Source organism: Leptonychotes weddellii, chromosome 10 (genome assembly GCF_054177405.1).
Source record: "Leptonychotes weddellii isolate Sample4059 chromosome 10, ASM5417740v2, whole genome shotgun sequence".
Lineage (NCBI taxonomy): Eukaryota > Metazoa > Chordata > Mammalia > Carnivora > Phocidae > Leptonychotes > Leptonychotes weddellii.
In genome coordinates this window covers 91,288,943-91,308,076 of record NC_138378.1, presented here as the reverse complement: position 1 = coordinate 91,308,076, position 19,134 = coordinate 91,288,943, and the positions used below count along the sequence as shown (strand labels likewise).

The 19,134-nt window shown below is 58.0% G+C and overlaps 1 protein-coding gene across 1 annotated transcript in view; it reads right to left on the bottom strand.

The window, feature by feature from the left end:
- KCNIP3 (potassium voltage-gated channel interacting protein 3) overlaps positions 1–19,134 on the bottom strand; it is an 81,599-nt gene that overhangs the window by 61,403 nt on the left and 1,062 nt on the right. The window contains exon 2 of the mRNA XM_081796840.1: positions 8,829–8,994. Within this exon, the coding sequence (XP_081652966.1) occupies positions 8,829–8,994 (166 nt within the window). The remainder of the gene's footprint in view (positions 1–8,828; positions 8,995–19,134) is intronic.

The window sequence follows — 19,134 nt, the reverse complement described above, 5'->3', positions numbered from 1 at the left end:
ACAGGCGGGAGCCCCTCTCCCTGTGCCTGGTCCCCACAGCTGATGCTGGGTCTTGATCCTGCTGAGCCCTGGGGCACCCACCCTGGTGAGGGGCAGAGGGGACAGAGCAGAAGCGGGACCTGGCCTGTTGTGCTGTCACTCCCACATGGGGCTCCTCCCCAGGCCTGAGCCTGACAGCCCCATTATAGCCCTGCCCGAAATCCCAGGTTGGTTGGTTTTATAGATTTTAAAAAGACGGCTGTCACCGATCAAGCACTTTCTTTTTCTTTTTTTTTTTTTTAAAGATTTTATTTATTTATTTGAGAGAGAGAGACAGAGAGCACGAGAGGGAAGAGGGCAGAGGCAGAAGCAGACCCCCCGCCGAGCAGGGAGCCCGATGCGGGACTCGATCCCGGGACTCCAGGATCATGACCTGAGCCGAAGGCAGTCGCCTAACCAACTGAGCCACCCAGGCGCCCCCGATCAAGCACTTTCTTTCATCCTCACTACAGAAGTCACACATCTCTTTGGTGGAGCAGGAGGGGGCTCTGGGGAGGGGAAGAAAGAGGGGAGAGGCCAGGGCAATGGGGTCAGTGTGGGCAAGGCAGGTGGGCTGGCCCCGGAGCCTCCTGCTTCCTCCTGGCCCAGGCTGAATCTGTGCCCCTGGAGAAGGAAGCCCCCTCCCACCTCGTCTCCCGCCCCAGGCCCAGAGTGCGGGAGCCTGGCTTCACACACACTGCCTGCGGTCATAGGGCAGGGCTCTGAGCCAGGGGGTTCCTTCCAGTTCTGCTCTTGGGGTCACCGCCCCCTCCGATTGCCCCAGCCCCTTTCAAGGCAGGCAGAGTCCCAAACCTGCTTTTTTCTGCTCCCTTGACTGGTCCTGTCAAAGCAGCCCTCACCTCGAGCCAAGTTCCCAGAGATGAAGCGGAAGAAGAAGCTGATGATGTCTCCCAGGTGCTTCTTGCAGCCATGGTGGCACTCCTGAAGCCTCAGAGCAGGCCCCCGGGTTGGGCCCGCAGTCTCACCGTGCCCTGACATCCCTGGGCCCGGCCCCATCCTGGGGGCCCCAGCTCCTGCCCTCAGCTCAGCCTGATGAGCCACAGTGCAGGCCACCCCCAGCCTGCTCCGTTCTTCCTCTGCCTGCCTCTCCCCAACCTGACCCTCAGAGCCTTCCTTCTAGAATTCTCTCTCTCTCTCCCCGCTCTGGTCTGTCTCTACTCTTGGTCTCAAGCTGACCCTCAGGGTCTCGGCCTCTCTGGACTCTGCTTCCCTCCTCCGTCCTCCGTCTCTGCCTCCTGCTCTCTCTTCCTTCCCCAGGACCACCTGCCCTCAGCCCTCAGCCCAGAGCGCCCAGGGGCTGGCCAGCACCCTGCCAGGGTGGACCTCCTCAAGCAGCCCCTACTCCTACCCTCAGGCCCGCCCCTTCACCTTGTGCCTGGCTCTGGCTGTCCAGGACCCCGGAGCTCACTCTTGCTGGAGGCAGAAGGGCTCCTGCAGCTTCCTGGGCTGGGAAGGGGGTGGGGGTGGGGGTGGACATTGCTCCTGAGCTCCCAGCACCAATGGGGAGGTGGCACTGGTGTGATATTCAGCTGAGAGTGTGATCTCACTGCAAGGAGCCTCACCCATGACCCAGGGCTTCTCCGCAGCCAGGAACGGAGCAACCTGCTCCCACCCAGGCTTCCGGTCTGGGCGGAGCTGGGGGATGGGTAGGGCCTGACTTTCGGCTATCTCTTGACCTCTGGTCTCCGCTCACTGACACCAAACCACAGCGCTGTTGGTGCCTCTATAGAGTAGAGAATGGGGAGATGAAAAGGGGTCCCTCTGACGAGGAGGGTAGAGGAAAGCAAGTGGATGACTGGGGCAGAAACTGCTGGCCATCCCCCCGCCCCCACATTTGCTGGGCACCGAGCATGTGCCAGGCAGTTTGCTAAGGTCCTTCCGGCCGCCAGCGCGTTCCGTCATCCATACAACCTCACAAGGTATGTGTGGCCGAGAATTACACGTCAGTATTCATTCTCCTGTGCTTTTTCACCTACAGAATTCAGATTCTGTTGGAGGTGGAAATGTGCCCAGCTTTAAAAAACCAACATTCTCCCACCTTCCTTACAGTCAAGGTGGCTCAGTTCTGGCCAGGGAAATACTGGCAGAAATCTTCCAGAGAATTCCATGAGAGTGTTGCTTTCCTGATGTAGGCACTACCATTTCCTCCTTCCACCCAGTTTCTCCTTCCCCTTGCCTAAAATGAAGCCATGATGGCTGGAGCCAAAGCAACTACCTTGGGGCTGTGAGGAAAAGGGCAACCCCCCCCAAAAAAAACCCAAAAAAACCCCAAAGACCTTGATTCTGACCTCCCCAAGCTGCTAAACTAGTGCCAGTCACTATGTAGCCCAGATTTCTCATATCTCTGTCTAAATTAAGCCGCTGTTATTTGGGGTTTCTGTCATACGCGAGTGCAGCCGAGTCAAAATATTCCCTCTGCAGTGAAAGACGAACGGTTGCACCTTGCACTCCCAGCCGGTAAAAGGTAGTAAGTGTTGGCTGGGCCTTCCTGTGTAATACCGTGAAGTGCGCGGCTTGAGACTGCTTTGCTGAGAGTAAGCAAAGGCGGCAGACAAGCAGCTCTGCCCCTTGGGCCTCCCGACCCTGCACATTCATGAGCACACACTGTGTTTCAGGCAAGGTAACATACTCGGCAGGCCAATGGCCGTCTCCAGGAGGAACATCCCATGGTCTCCCCGGCTTTGGAGTTAAGCCATGCTTTCTTTGGCAAAGATTTTTCTTTTGCCCTGGAGCTACTGGTTCGCTACTGGGCCCTCATGGAGATGAAATGCCTGTAGGACACCAGGTGGCCACGGACCTCCACTGCCCATCAGGCACTGAGTATCAACCTCTCCCCCAGCTCTAAAGGCCCGTATGTGTGTGTAAACACCCTATCATCGCGTGCACGGGCTATGTCTGAGTGCAGGGGCAGAGGGTCTGGAAGGCTCAGGTAAGTGTGTAGCAAGTGACTCAGGCCCCCATGGAAACGCTGCACCACCAGCTGCCCCTCAACCCACACCTGTGACCCCGTGGGGAGTCCCTAAGGCCATCTGAAGAGGAAAAGCAGTCATATGTAATCTATAGACAGAGCTGCAAGGCACCAGCTCTAGGTTGACATGGTGGCCCACTCAGCAGGGAAGGACGATGGAGAAGGGGAGTCTTCCTGGCGGGCAGAGTGTCTAATACATCTGCTCACCCACATTTCCTAGAAGAAGAGATGGCCTGGGGTACGGACCTACACTCACTCAGGGATGGTTGCGAACCATTTGTTCAGGGGTCAGGGAGGTGGAGGAAAGGAGAGAGGAGGAGTGGTGACTGTTGTCCAAAGGGCAGCAGGCCTGAGAAAGAGCTCAGTAGTCGGGTAGACAAGATGACCTGGCAGCCTGTACTCCTTGCTGCCTGGCACTGCTCACCAGCAAAGTTCCATGTGGTCTAAGATGACTTATAGTTTCCATGAAAGAACTTCTCCTCCCCAGGCTGATGTGGCTACAGCTGTTGGGTGGCCAACCAGCCACCGACTGGCAGGTCAGCTCCTCTGTACCCCTTCATCCTGGCAGGGACCACCCCTTATCTTCTCTGGCACTGACCCTCATTCCGCATCCGGACCTTCCTCCCTCCCCACCCTACTACTGCCAAAGTGATCGCCCATCACAGCGTCCCACACACCATTGCTACTGCCCAGGGGACTCCTCTGACAACGAGGAAGTATGGCCAAAGCCAGTGCTTGCAAGACCCACGGTTGAGAGAGGGATGTTTCAGTTCCCTTTTGTCACCTAACAAAATACCCCCAAATACCACCCTTTTGTCTCCCCTCACGGGCCTGGCCCCAGCACCAGCCACCAGATGACTCAGATGCTGTCCCGTCAGATGCTGGGTGTGCTGCTGGACATGCTGCTCCCCTAGCAGAGGGACGGATCCAGAAACCAAGGGACGTGGTGACAGTGGGCCCTCACAGCAGCCCTCAGCAAGCCCCTCACTGCATTTTTGCCTCGCATCTCCAATACTCTGGGCTCCGGATTAGAGCTTTTGGATCCCAAATCAAGGATGCTTCCTGAAAGGAAACACCAGTGGACCTGCTGGGCTGGAGGCTGAGGCTGCCACCCGGCCATTTTGGGCTCCTCATACCACTTAGACCAACTTATAGATGGGTTTTGGGTGAGATGAATGACCCTGATTATCCAGGGGAGAAAGTGTGGCGGCTGTACAAGGTGGGGGAGGAGAGCACTATGTCCCAAATCTAGTGACTTCTCCAGGGAATGTATTAATACTGCCGAATACAGTGATAAATGTTAGTGGGGCGTTACAGGCAGGATGACCAGGAGCTCAGATCCCTCGGGAATGAGAGTTTGGATCACTTCCCCAAGGACTCTTAACTGAGGCCTCTGTGGTGGTTTACAGACAGTTACAAATTTCCTACCACAGCTCCATGGAAAAGAAGTCTATTCCCTTCCCCTCAAATCTGGGCTGAGCCTATGGCTGGTTGTGACCAATAATGTTCAGGGGAAATGATGCTCTGAGTTCCAGAGCCTAGGCCTCAAGAGCCCTTTGGCCTTTTCTTACTGGAACCCCCCTCTCAGAAACCAGCCCCCTTGAACAGTGGGCCCGCCATGCGGTGAGGAAGCCCAAGCAGCCCTGTGGGGGAGACGTAGACAATGAGGTCACACATGTGTGTGGAACCTTCTTGGCCCAGCCCAGCCCAGCCACCAGCTAAACAAAGGCAAGCGAATAATCACAATCAATGCCATGTGGAGTAGAAGAACCATCCAGGGAAGGCCTACCTCAATGCCTCACCTACAGACATGAGGGAAGACAAAAGGGTGGTATTTGGGGGTATTTTGTTAGGTGACAAAAGGGAACTGAAACATCCCTCTCTCAACTTCAGAGGTTGAACTCAACACACTCTCTCCAGAGAAATCCTCTTCACCCATCATCTCCCCCCTGCCAGACCCCAACCATCCAACCTTCTCTATTTTTGATGAGGGTGAAAGCTTCAAGAGCCATGTGGCCACTTTTCAGATAAATCCTTGAAAATTTGCATCTGATCTGGCATCTCAATTTGAAACACAAAGTTGCGAATATCTCGGTGCTTCAAACACATTAAAATCCTGGCTATTTATATATCCTTACAGGTTATAGACAAGTTAATTTACCTTTTTGTCCTCATACCTTTCTACTACCACTTTTTTTCTTATTGGGGTGCTAGTGGTGATGGTGGCTTTATGATTTTACATGGGCTTGACAGAGCCCCCCGGAGAGAGATGAATGCAGCGGTGGATGAAAATTGGGTCTCCGCCGTGGGGGAGGGGCAGGGGTGGGTGTGGGTGTGTGAGGAGCGGCCGAACCTGCCACACAACGTGGGGTTCCTGCTCCAGTGTTCCTACCAGAACAGCTAGGGATGTGGGGCGTTTCCCGGAGTGGCGGGCAGGGCCCAAGCTTCCTTCTCTGGCTCTCCAGAATTTCTGTGAACTTCCCAACAGCCTAGACTAAACGGCTCTCTGCTTAAACCAGCCAGCCTGGGTTCAGTGGTCTGCTGCCAAGACCCCAGGTTATTCTGTGAGCAGTATTACGATTACAGTTTTATAGTTGAGGAAACCCAGTCCTACTGCCCTCCTCAGGAGCCAGACCTGAGAAGCCCGTTATCCAGTCGGTAGCTTAGCCATGCTCCTGGAGAGACGTTCTGGTGTCCTGACAGGAGGGACTTTCAGATGCTGGGGAGACAAGCAGAGCAGGTCAGAGTCCCAGCCTCCGTCACTGAGGACGGGCTCCCCAGTGTTGGTGAGGGACACACTCTTCCACTTGAGGATGGGTGCTCCTCCTGGGTGGGGTTGGGGTTATATCGCCTGCCCTGTGCTCTCCTGTACTCCCCCCGCTCCTGGGCCCATTTCAGGGGCCACTGCTGCAGGCCAGCTCCCAACTCCATGTGGGGGCCTTCACAGCCCAGGAGGGACCGCCAGACACAGCAGCAGCTGGTCCGCCATCGCCCTCTCGAACCCCGGCCCCTGCTTGACAAGGCCACCTAAGCCTCGGGGACATCCACGTGCTGTACTGGGCCTTGGCTTCTTCCCCCAAGCCGTCCCAGAAATCTGTCTCCTCTGAATGGAAAAACCCCTGACAACAAGGGTGTAGTGTCTTGGCCTTGGGCCCGCCTTCCAAAGGCACCCAGCGCTCAGGACACCACGGCCGGGCCTTACTGAGCTCAGGGACTGAGCGACACTGAATGCACCGATTGTTCTCTGCACCCAGAGCCCGGGAAGGCTCCTGAAGCAGAAGCACCTCCTCTGAGCACACTTTAGCATCCCACGTGCACGCAAAGCCCTCAGTGTGACCACCCAGCCGTGCCATCCTGGAGGGGCACACGGAGGACACCTTTGGACTAAGGAGACTGGGTCTGGGAGCTAGGCCTAGTGGAGACCAGGGGTGCGCTGGGGTCTTGGCTCCTCAGTCTGGGAGGGTGGCTGCTGTCTCCTGGGATGCCGGAGGTTCCCTGAGAGACGAGACATGGAGGACACACGTCGGGGTGGGCGCCCCTCCTGGAACACATGGAAGCTCCAGGTCAGAGCCCTTGCTCAGCCCCTAATGCCCTGTGACCCGCTGTGTCATGTGACCTCCCTGAGCTTCAGTAGACTCTTTAGCAAAACAGAGGCATCTGATCATTGAACGCCATTCAGTGCAATATGATCTTGTTTTGCCACGCGTCACACAGCCTCTTAGTGCCTGGCATGGCGTCTGGGGAGTGTGTCTGTGCAGGGCAATGCACCGGGCTGGGCCTGAGCCACGGATGGTGTCCTGGGCCCTGCTCCACCCGCCCCCACTGCTGCCCCCACAGCTCTGGGCTATGACAAGTCTCCAGCAAACACATCCTGACAGCTCAGCATGGGTTCCTGACCTCCAGGGACCTGCCCTGAGCTAAAGGTGGGATCTAGGGGCCCCTCGGGGCCCCTCTCCTTGTGACCTCGAACACAACAAGCCTGCCCCCCAGCTTGCTTTCCTCAACGCCCCCCACCCCGACTCGGGGCCGCAAAAAGCCTCAATCAGGAGGTGGCACATCACCCTCCAGCCCCATCCTGAAGCAGCTAAAAGTTGCCTGGAAGTTGGAAGTTGGAGACAGGGCCCAGCAGGAGCGAAGCCTGGGGGTGGGGTGGGGTGGGGGTGCCCGACGGAGAGGATCAGGGAGGGTGACACAGAGAGGGGCGCTGAGGGGATGGTCTTGTGCCGCTGCCAAGAAAAGCCTGGAGGGGGCGCCTGGCGGGCTCGGTCGGTATAACATGTGACTCTTGATCTCGGGGTCGTAAGTTCAAGCCCCACGTTGGGCGTGGAGCCTGCTTAAAAAAAAAAAAGCCTGGGGGGCAAGACCAGTGGGGTACTGCAGCCTCCAGCAGCACGAGCTCTGTCCGTTGCCGCGGACTGGACCCCTCGATGCACACGGCTGGCCACACCCCAGCGCCACGGCCCCATGGCTCACCTCCGCTCTTGGATCCTATCCTGGTAGCAAAGGGAGGTGCTTTTACCCTGCTGTGGAACAGACAGCAGGCAAGATGCCAGCCTCCCAGGTGAGCCGTTCGCGTGAACTTCTAGTGCCTTCACGTTTCCGCCACATGCAAACTCCATGCCCCCATCAGTACCCGAGGCGTTGGGGAGCGCGCGTGGACCCCACACATGCACTCACGTGCACCAGTGCTTCTGTGAAAGGCCTCAGCGCCGCGGGCAAGGGTCGGCAGCAAACGCCAGCCAACAGCACAGATGGGCAGGGGCTCTGGGGGGCGGCCGAAGGGAGGGGCTGAGATGGCGCCGGGAGCACCCTGCAGGGGGGCTGCCCTCGACCACTGACCACTCGACAGAGGTGGCTGCCAGCCGCTTTGCCTGCTGCGGGGCCCCTCAGGCCATCCCCTCCCCTCTCCCTGCATCAAGCCTGGGAGACTGGGGCCGTGATTTATGCCCATTCTCCGGTCAGAGGGCCTGAGGCTCCCTGGAAATTGTGCAGACCGTCTGAGACAACAAACAGGACAGGCTGTTAGGGCTCAGGTCTGCCTTTTTCCTGACAGGGGAAGAGGCAGGCTCTCCTGCACGCCTCGTGTATGTGATCACACGCGTGTGGGTGTGTGCACGTGGGTGCGAGCGGTGGGTGCGCCTGGGTGTGCACCCACACGGGCGTGGTGGGTGGGTGTGCACACTTGTGTGTGGTGGGGGCACAGGTGTGTTGGTAGGTGTGCCCAGGTGGGACTGTGTGGCGTGTGTATGTAGGTGTGAGAGTTCGGGGGCTTCACGAGGCCCCCTGTGCATCCCTTGCTCTGTCACACTCGGCAGACATCAAATATCACCAAGGGCAAGTACAGACCAGCCATTTCCTGAGTCCCCTCGGAGCCACACAGGCCCTGGGTGCACTGGGCAGGACCAAGGAGGGGCAAGGGCCAGGGCCTCCTCCTCGCTGGGCCTCTGCACACACTGCCAGCCATCCTTTTCACAGAGCACTTAGGAAGGATGCGTGAGGTGCCCGCAGGTGACCCGCTAAGGGTAGGCAGAGCCAGCCGGGCCTGTCGGACTCTGACCCCTGGTTCTATCCTCCCAGCAGCCGAGGTGGAACACCCCAGCATGGTCCCAATCCTCCGTCCCCACCCTCCACAGGTCCTGCTTTGAGCCCAGCAGCCTTGCTTGTATGCATGAATGAAAACGTTATCCTCCCAAAAGAGGCAGAGGTGGTGTGGCCTGGGCTGGGGTCCCCGGCTGGTCTCTGAGCCCTCAGAGAGAAGAGAGCTCAGAACAGATGCCCCACGCCCACCCCTGCCCTCCTCCCAGCCCGCCCCTGCCCCTACCTGAGCCCTGTGGGGCTGCACTGGACAGGATCCACTTGACCAGGCAGCACCGCATCAGGGCCTGGCGGGTGAGCCGCGGCCTCTGCCACTTGACGCCCTCCTTCTTGCTCAGTGGTGTGCGCCCCGGGTCCCCCAGGAGGCTGCCATCTGACACCTTCATCACTTCCTGCAGCAGGGACAGGCAGAGCAGCCCTGAGCCCTTGCTCAGAGAAGACCTCCAGGCCGACCCCAACCTCTGGGGCAAGGTTGTCCTTAATCCCACCAGGGTCTTGTCCCAGGTTCACTCTACCCGGGGCACATGGCCTGAGTTCCAGCTGCGGGAGGGCGCCCCCCTGCGTGGGCACCGGGTCTGAGCAGTCGGGTTCATTGGCCAGGACAACGGCTACCAGCGTGGCCAGTTGGGGAGATCCTTCCAGGGTCGTGGGGTTCCACGTGTGCTGCCTTTGTGTCATCCTGAAATGTACGTGGTTCCCCAAAGCCAAGAAACAGATGAGCAGTTAGGCAAGTGCCACAGACCCAGGGCCCCAAACAGAGCCCCTGTGTCGGTCAGCTCTCAGGCGCCAGAAGCAGAGACTGACCCCAGCGGATGACAGCTGGAAAGGAATCAGCTGCGGGGGTCCCGGGCCAGCCACAGCCTCCCCAGAAAGGACAGAAAGCCAGACTGGGAAGGCAAACCAGAGCAAAGAGCGAGCCAAGGGACAGCGGCCCTCAGCCACAGTCACCCCCAGAAGAGGCCCGGGAGAGCACTTCTGCTGCGGCAGGGCACTCCGGCCCCTGCTGCTCGCGCTTCCATGCGGGTGGGCCTGCTGGCCCTGGGACCTGGAGGCTGCTCTGGGGGTCTTCTCAGTGAGTCCCTAGCTCCAGGTTCAAGGTCGAGAGTGGAGGAATCTGATAGTCCCCGCCCGGGTCCTATGCCTACTCCCTGGCTGCAAGAGGAGCCAGGAAGGCAAGCATCTGGACTTTAAGGCTCTCTCACGTCCCCGGTATGGGCTTTCCTGGGCACGAGGAGTAAGAAAATGCCTACAAGGTCCCCTGAACCGAGGAGTTTGTACAAATGCCCGAGTGAGGGGAAGCTGGTCTGCTGCATCCTGCAGTCTCCAGTTAAGCTGGAGAACCCTCCGCGTGCTGGGTTGGCTCGTGGCTCCCTGAGGCCTGTTCCTGTTTAGGGCCGGACAGTCTGCCTCCTGGTCAGCTTTTGGTGAAGTGGCCACCTCGACAGGGTGACGTCCACACCCCTTTTCCTGATTTCTGGGGCCTTCCCAGCTGCAAGTGCCCTCTCTATCACCAACACCCTCCAAGCCTCCCCGACACACACCTTCAGGAGCACCCCCACATTCCTTCCCTTCTCCAAGGCTCGCCCTGGCAATGAGGGGGGTCAGCGGTGCCCAGAGCTGCAGCAAGGGCGAGCACACCCCATCCTGGTGGGGAGAAAGAGGGGGTGAGCAGGGGTGGCCAGGGGTCTCAGGGTGCCAGGGAGACTGAGGGAGGCCCCCCGTACGCACATGCACGCACGTACTTACACATGCACACATAGACCCAGGTCCTGCCCTAGCTGTGTCAGAGGGGTACCTTCTCCATTATTAATGATCTTATTCAGGAGAGAAACGGCCTCAGTGAATAAGGTCTTTATTTCGGTCCAGGAGGGGGTAGGGGGAAGATGGGCAGCTGGGGCTTCATTACTTCATGCGTTCTTTGCTGTAGGCTCTGCAGCTGGGGTTAGTGGAGAATGTCAGGAGGAAAAACTGCACTGGGCCTCAGAGCTATCCATTGGGACCCCGTCTATCCCAGGACAATGCTGCCCGTGCTGGCTGGCAGGGGCTGTCCTCGTGGAGCCCGAGGCTAGTCCTGGGGATTCTATCTTGCAGACAAGGCCTAACTAATCGGGGAGAGACCTGGCGGGGTGCCCAAGGTTCTGTCCTCCAGGGAGGGCTGGGAAGACCCACAGGCAGGGCGGAGAGCTCCATTTGGGCCTTTTACTCTGGGCCTCAATGTGGTCTCACCATCAAGACAATCCCACAGGGTCGGCAACACCACCCCCATTTTAAAGATGAGGAAACTAAGTCCCGGAGAGTCTGGGGGCAAGCCAGGACCTCTCTGTACTTGTGGTCTCCTGGTTCCAAAGTTTAGGTGGTGCTGGCCACAGGCTGTATGCTTAGCCTTCGCGGGGCCAGGCTCCGGAAAGGCCTCGGAAGCTGGGGAGGGGCCCCCAAGCCCCCAGCCACATCAGAGTAACAGTCTATGATGTAACAGAGTAACACTCTCCTGGATGGATGAGCCCCAGTGTGTGTGTTCTCCCTGATGCAGAGAGTTGGGGGTGCGAGTGGCAGGAGCTCTGGGAGCCCCACAGGCAGGGCCTATGATGGCCTCCCCCTGTGAAGTGGGTGAGGGGTCCTTACAGGAGAGGAGGGGCCCACAGTGGCTGAGACGGGCTAGGGCCACACAACTGCAAGGAGGGGCACAGTCCACAGGCTGTGGATTGGGCCCATCCGCCCAGGGGGGAGGGCAGGAGGCACGAGTGACCGCAGGTCATCCTCATGAATGGTTGACACTGGTCTGTCTGGGAGAAGGTCTGACTGGGCTGTCTGGAAATGTTAGTGGCCACTCTGGGCACCCTGCTCCTGATTTGGAAACTCTCAGGCATAGAAGGGAGGGAGCCCTGAGAGGTGCCACAACCCCCTCACCCCAAGATGCCTCTGTTCTAAGAGGTGACAGAATTGAGGAGTGCCGAATCAGTGAGGAAACTCCAGTTTGAATTAAATCCCCTCCCATCCCTGCTAAACACCCCGTGGCTTCCACTGCATTCCGAATAAAACCCCAATGCCTTCATCCCGCCTACAAAGCCTCAGTCAGCGGAGCCCCCCTGATCGGCTGGCCACGTGCGCCGGGCGCCAGCCTCGCCATGCTCCTCACACATGCCAGGCAGGTTCACACACCTTCGCTCCGCTGCCCCCGCCCCCCGCAGCTTCCCTCCAGGGTCTCTCTATATTAGTTCTCATAGCCACATGTGATTCCACAGTGATCTCAGTAAAGTCTCAAATAAAAATACTGTCCACAAACAAAAAAGGCTATTAAATATACATACACACTCAAAAACCTCAAGAAATATTCACAAATGACTAGATGAAAGTCCCCTGACACTTGTCATAATTCAACTGAGAATTTCTCTCCTCCCACTCCTGCTTGATCCTGCATCATTTCCACAGCGGCTGGAGCCATCCCTCCATCCTCCGTGGGCCTCAAATGAGAGGGTTGGGTGGCAGGGACCGACAAAGCCAGAGGATCTGCGCCCTGAGGCCGCACAGAGTCCCCCCCACATCTGGCACAGATGGCCATTCCGGACCACGTCCCAGCAATGGCCCTTGGCTGGCCCTGCGGACCTGCAGCCTTCTCTGAGGTCCGCAGGTTCCCCAAAGGCCAGAGGCTGTTCCCTGACAACCCAGAGCTGAAACCCGCAGCTCCTGTCTGGCCAGATGGGTCAGGGGCAGGTCTTAGCTCACTTCCAAGTCCAGGTCTGTGGGGAGCAGGGGAGGGACAGAGAGGACACCAAGCTGGTGATGGACCTGCTATGGGCCAGGCACTGGGTTAGGAGTGTGGAGATGCTGTCTTATTTGATGCTCACACCCATCTATTGAGGTTCCTTAGACCCTCCTCCAAATCAGCCCGCTGAAGCCCAAGTCCCAGAATAGATTCTTCCTCACACCCTCTTACCAAGCTTGCCCGGTTCCCCCGTGGTGTGTGTTCTCTCGTGCTCAGGGTCAAGGAGGAGTCCTCCTAACTGTCCAACTACAGGTGTGTCCTGGTGGGCTTTGGCTGAGGTCATGGGCTCCCAGGGCTGGAGCTGGCCACTGGGCACCTGGGAGATGCTCCCATCTGGTTCGGGAGACGACTTAGACTCTGGGGGGTGGGAGGGGTGCCCCAACTGCCCCTCTACCTCTGCCTCCTCTTTACAGGGATGGGGTGTGGCCTCAGCTCAGAGTCTCAGCAGGCCACATGGGTGGGGGGGGCGGTTAATGCTGTTGTTTTGTTTTTGTTTTCATGGCATCCATACCGTTACCTTCTCCTTCATCAATGGCTCCCCTCTTTCCATTTACAATAATGATTTAAAGATTCCCCTTTCAATGCATTTATTAAAATTTAAAATGTGACTAGATTTAAAGAAAAAATAAAAAACAATTACACAGATTGTGGCAGATAAGGCAAAGTCAGTGAAGGCAGAGTACCAGCAGCTAGGAAGCTTGGAGACCTAGGGGCCTGCTCAATGCGGTCCTACTGAGTCCTTGGGTCTGAGCTGTCCCAGACAGGGGCCCCTGGCTGCAGGTGACTACTGAGCACTTGAAATGGGGCTAGTCCAAATTGAGATGTGCCATCAGTGCAAATAAGACACTGGCTCCAAAGCCTTACTTGGAAGGATATAAAATAGCTTATTAATTTTATATTGCTTACATATTGAAATGATAATATTTACACTGGGTTAAATAAACGATATGATTAAAAATAACTTTGCTTTTTAAAAAAACTTTCTTTAATGTGCCTCCCTGAACATTTAACATGACACCTGCGACTCACACTACACTTCTATTGGCTAACACTGTTCTAGATGGTTCTCAGACCGGCCAGTTGGATGGTTTGGGGCAGCCTCCCCGTGCCAGGGCGTACCCTGACCCCAGTTCCTCTCTCCTTCTCAAGTCCCAGCTAGGGTCCGTCAGACCTGTTTCAGAAAGGTGGCCCAGTGGGGTGTGGAGGAAGGGTGGGGGGCAAGGAAGCAGGAGGCCAACCTGGGGGGGTGCCCAAATCCAGGGGAGGAAGTGGGGGTGCTGAGCCAGGCCCAAGCAGTGGGATGGGGGGTGAAGATAGTGGGTATTTAGGATCTGCTGTGGATGTGGGTAGTGGGGGTGCTGAGGGGACTCCCCAGGAACTGCGACAGTTGTCTCCACTGAGATGGGGGAGCAGCACAACCCCTCATACCTTCCAGCCGCCCCAGGGCAAGGTCTGCACTCTCCACTAGGAACACCACCGGCTGAGAGTTTTCACCACGCCGTCGAGAGAGGCCAGATCATCTTAAACAGACTACCAGGACCTGGGCCTGGACATCCCACCTCATGAGTCCCCACCCCCTGCAGCCCCCTGGAAGGCCAGTAGCCTCAAGGGCTGCTACCCTGCTCACTGCCCCACGCCCAATGTGCACAGTGTCGCCTTGTGGGGGCCCATCAGGCCAAGGACTAGGGGTGCCCTGAGGCGAGACCTTCAAGCAGCTACTTCCGTCTCTGTGGCTCATCAGTGGGGCTCCGAGAACCCCCAAAGCGAAGCCAGAGGTTACCTGTGGGCATGTGGCAGCCTGTTGGGGGTGGGGGTGCATGGCTGGAGGCCATGGAGGGTCTTGGCAAACCCAAGTTCAAACACCCAGGCTCCCTTCCTCAGAGGTAATGTCATCCGAGGAAATGCATATGCAAATGTTATGGCTACTTTTTCTCAAATATTTACATTTATGGATGAGACATAGCATGAATGGTTGCATAAGGACCACCAGGACCCACCGGATGCTGGCTCAGAAGACACACTTAGCCAGGGGGGGAGGATTTCAGGCAGGTTAATGTTGTTTTGGGCCACCACGTACAGTGGGAAGAGGTCTGCAGTCAGCCAGACAGGGATTTGAATCCCAGGCCCGCACCTCCCGGCTGGGCAGCCCTGGACAAAGTACTCGACCACGCTGAGCCTTAGTGTCTTCATCTGTAAATAGGGATACTTCATCTGTAAATATGCCTTTATGGGACCACGGGGAAGGTTAAGTGAGGTGACATACAAAGCCCCAGCAGGAGCGCGATTATCCATAGTCCCCATCCTTCTGATGCTGAGGAAGTTCTGCCGCCCAGAGCAAGGGGCAGGGCCAAGCGATGGCCCAGGGATTTCCAGAGAGAGAGCGAGCCAACTCGCTCTGCTCAGCGGCTGCATGTCAGAATGACCTGGGAGCTTCCCCCACATCTGGCTGCCTGTGGGCTGCACTATCTGACTCGGTGGGGCCTGTGCTGCTCTATTTTTATTAAGCTCCTCAGTAGGGGAGCTTATCTGACAGTACTGCTAGGGTTTAGAGGGCTCATCCCACCCAGTGGAAAGTTCTGGTCTTGTCTGTGGGAGGAAGGGGTCTCAGTATCTCAGTCTCCCCCCGCCCGCCCCCCGCCCCACCGGGGCCCGCTCCTAAGAGGGCTGCCCTCAGGGCCAGAGACTGGACCAGCTGGGGATGCGCAGAGCTGCTCAGATGTGGGGCTGCCTGCCCCCCACCCACGCCCCCAGCACTGTCCTGGGGACTGTGGCAGCGCAGGCTGGCTCACCGAGCAACCACTCCTCGTTGCTTGCTCTATTTCCATCACTTGGGACAGATGGCAGGAAGTGGCGGTGGGCGTCGTGTCGTGCAGGCCCTGAGGATTTGGGGTGGGGAGGCTTTGGGGAGCCTCGATTCTCCACCCACCCCTGGGCACCTACAGATGCAGGCTAGGCAGCTCGCCTGGTGAGGGGGGAGCTGGGAAGGAGTCCCTGCCAACATTTGCACGAGCACACGTGCCGGAGCAGGGGAGGGAGGACGGGGTCATCGCCGCCCTGCGTCTGACGGCTGCCACCTGGGCTAGGACACAAGCTCCCCACCTGGCCCGTGCTGTCCCAGCGATGCAGGTGTCTCATTAACCCGGGGCAGGATGGGCGGGGGGCGGGGGGGGACACGGCATGCTCATTGACGGCATTCTCCTGTTGGAGTGCCCTTCCCAGGCTCTACTCAATAATCAGAAAATAGTGACATTGACCCTCCAACCGTTTATGGAGCTCTTGCTCTATACCCGGGCTGTGCTAAGCAGGCTGATATAGGACGTCATTTATCTGGGAGGATGATGATGTTTCCCCCAGGAAAATGAGATGTGGCACAGAGGAGCTAACTAACTTGTCCAAGGACACACAGCTAATGCATGAAGGAGCTGGGACTGAGCCTAGACCTTCCTGATGCAGAGCCAGATTAACAGCCGTCCCAGGCCACCATCCTCTCCTGGCTGGAGCCATCCAATAGCAAATGGTGGGGATGGGGCTCCATGATAAGCTAATGGGCATTTGTGTGTCCATGAGACTGTCCCCTGGCGCTTCTGGTAGGGTCCCCCACCTCTACTCCCTGCCCCCACCGGTCAGCACAAGGCACCGGCCTCAGGTGAGGGCCTGGCGCAGGCTAGGAGTGTATCTAAGGTCCAAATGGGGAGACTGAAGCTCGGAGAGGGGATGGACCTGCCCAAGCTCACGGGGTCAACTGGGTGGAGTTGGGGGTAGAACCTGGCTGGCTGGGGGTCACTGCTCAGAGGGTCTGTCTTGAGAGAAGATCTTAATCCAGAGTCAGGCTGGGCTGGGCACAGGGCCACGGCACTGGCAGCAGGTGGGCTCGGGTTCACCCCTTGTTTGTCCTGGAGGCGTGTGCTGGAGGCGGGGATGGGCAGTGGTGGGGGCAGAGCTGGAGATGCGGCCCGTGAGGACCAGGGACCTGTGGGGCTCGGGGGCTGCTGGGCAGAGACCTGAGGCAGGAAACCGGGCCAACTGGGAGGTGGGACAGGCCCCCTCTGGGCTGACCTGCCAAAACTCAGCTTAGCTCCCCCTCTCCAACCCTAGCGCCTGTGGGTCTCCTTGGTTCTCTCCCTGTCACGCGGCTGCTCTGTGGCATTCTAAGGACGTAGGCTGATCACAGCTGACAGATGCACCTGTTCAAGGGAAACATCAGTCAGCTGGGAATAGGGAGCTGGGGTGGGGGCACAGCACAGTGACTGACTCCCCACTGTGCCCTCCTTCCTGCCTGTTTCCTTCCTGCCCCACCCCCCACCCCTATCTGGAGGACCAGCTAAGGAAGACTTGCCAAGTTCTCTCTCCTCTTCTCTCTTTGCCTTGGAAACCAAGGTTGCCCCTCTCCCTCATAGAGGCCACATTCAGGGCTCCGCAGCTGCTCCTGGGCGTCACCAGAGATGCCTTGGAGTGGGGCAGAGAGAGCAGATGGGCCCCAAGCCAGCCTGAACCGGCAGAGCACCTCCCACTCTCGTGGAGGATTTTGATAAGAAAAGGGATCCTGAATTCAAAAGATGGGGGTCCTTTCCTTTGCAGCTCTGGATCTACAACCCGGAAAGCGATCTGTGGCTGGCTCAAGGTCACATGGCTAAACCAGGGGACAAGGCCAGGGATGGGGTGTGGTTCATGTGCTCTCACTAAAGGTTTCTGAAGGAACAAAGGGCCACAAACGCATGAAGCCATCCCCCAGCTGGGATGGGGCACTTTCCCAGCTGCCTGGTGACAAGCAAGCCACTCTCCGTTCATAGCCTTCTCCCAGGACCTGCCCAGCCCTTCCGCCAAGCCCTAGGGATCTGGGCTTTGAAATAAGATGGAGCAGGGTTCAAATTCCAGCTATAACACTTTGTGGCTTGCAACCTAGGGCAGACCTCCGTTTCCTCATCTGTAGAGTGGGTACAATACCAAGAGCTACTTTGGGGCTGCCCAGCGTTCTAGGGAGATAATGCAGGTGCAGGGCCTGTTGGATAGGCTGTGCAGGGAGAAGTGGCCACCTCGGGGATCCTGCCCCTCAGCCCTGCCCTTCTCCCAGACCTCACCTGGACGACAGTCAGCCACTTCACTCCCCATCTCAATTCAGGCCTTTGATCACTCTCTTTAAAAATGGGTGAGCAGGGGCGCCTGGGTGGCTCAGTTGGTTAAGCAACTGCCTTCGGCTCAGGTCATGATCCTGGAGTCCTGGGATCGAGTCCCGCATCGGACTCCCTGCTCAGCGGGGAGTCTGCTTCTCCCTCTGATCCTCCTCCTCTCATGCTCTCTGTCTCCCATTCTCTCTCTCAGATAAATAAATAAAAAAATCTTAAAAAAAAAAAAATGGGTGAGCAAATTCGGGCCCACCTCCCAGAAGCACCTGCAAGAAGGCTGGAACCTGGGTGGGTAGAGGTTCCCAGTACCTGTGCAAGGCCATGAAGACATCACTCCCCAGCGACCTAGGACGGTAGCTCGCACCTGCCGCAGGAGACCCCGTGGTTCTGCTTGTTCCTTTCCCCTAGGAGCTCACGGAGTTCAAGCTGCACACCCTGCTCCCCTCTCTGAGCCTCAGTGTCTGTAGAAAGGGAGGTGGCAGTGCCTGCCCTCCTGGGATGTCACAAGGATCCACAAGGGACTGGGTAGTGCACAGAGAGGTGAGGGACTGAACACCCATGGGGTGTCACTGGGGGCAGCCGCTGACCATGACTGACCTGCAGCTGAGGGCAAATGAGTTGGGCCAACTCCCAGCCTGGGCTCTGAACTGCAGTCCCTGCCGCCACTAGAGTGGAAGATTTTTTTCCCAAGCCCCCTGCTGACCTTGGTGAGGGAGCCAGTGGTGGCTTCCCTTAGAACCACTGTCCCTGCCTGCCCAGCACCAGAAGGTGTGGGACCCGCTCCAATCTCTGGCCAGGCCAGCCCCAGGAAGGCCACCGGCAGGCTTAAGGCAGAGTGAGATCCACTGGGGCCCAGGAGCCTGTTGTAGGGGGCGCAGAGGGCAGTGTGGGGTCACAGTGGCCAAGGAAAGGGCCAGATGCACCTGCGGGACTCGAGCCACACCCTCCGCTCACCAGGCAGGGGCCGGGAGTGACCTCCTGGCAGTTAGGGCCAGCAGAGCAAAGGAAGGGGGCTTGTCTCCCGGCTGGTGGACAGCACAGGCTGTGTGCGCCCATGTGCAGCCCGGGTTTAGAAATGCCTGCCTCCGTGCGCGCGCCGACAGCCGTGGGCACAGTCACGGGCACGCTGGTGCGGTGCGTGCTCACACCGACGTCTGTGGATGGACAGGACCTGTGTTGGCTGTGGCGGGCGTGTGCAGTGAGCGCACGCACGGACGCCCGTAACCAGGCATGCAGTTTCTCTGCTTCTGCCCTGGAGGTTGCTGGGGAGACTGGAGGTGACAGGAGAGAAAGCACCCTTCAACGTGCCCTGTCGCCAGGCTCAAGGGGTTTCATGTCATCACCTCTGCTGATCCTTCTGGCACCCCTGGGAGATGGACCAGACAGGGCAGGGGTGGCCCAGGCTCTGGGGAAGTGTGGCCTGGAACCACCCACGAGCTGACTCTGGGCTGCTTGTCCTTGAGGGTGAGAGAGAGACAGGAATCCACCTCTGGGGGTAGGGGGCGGTGAAGCTAGGGGAGCAGTGAAGATAGACTGCAAGATGCCAGCCCAATATCTATTCTTCCTTACTCACAAGACCCTGATTTTATTTTTTTGTTTTGTTTTGTTTTGTTTTTTGCCCATCCTTCTTTCTACTTCCTGCTGCC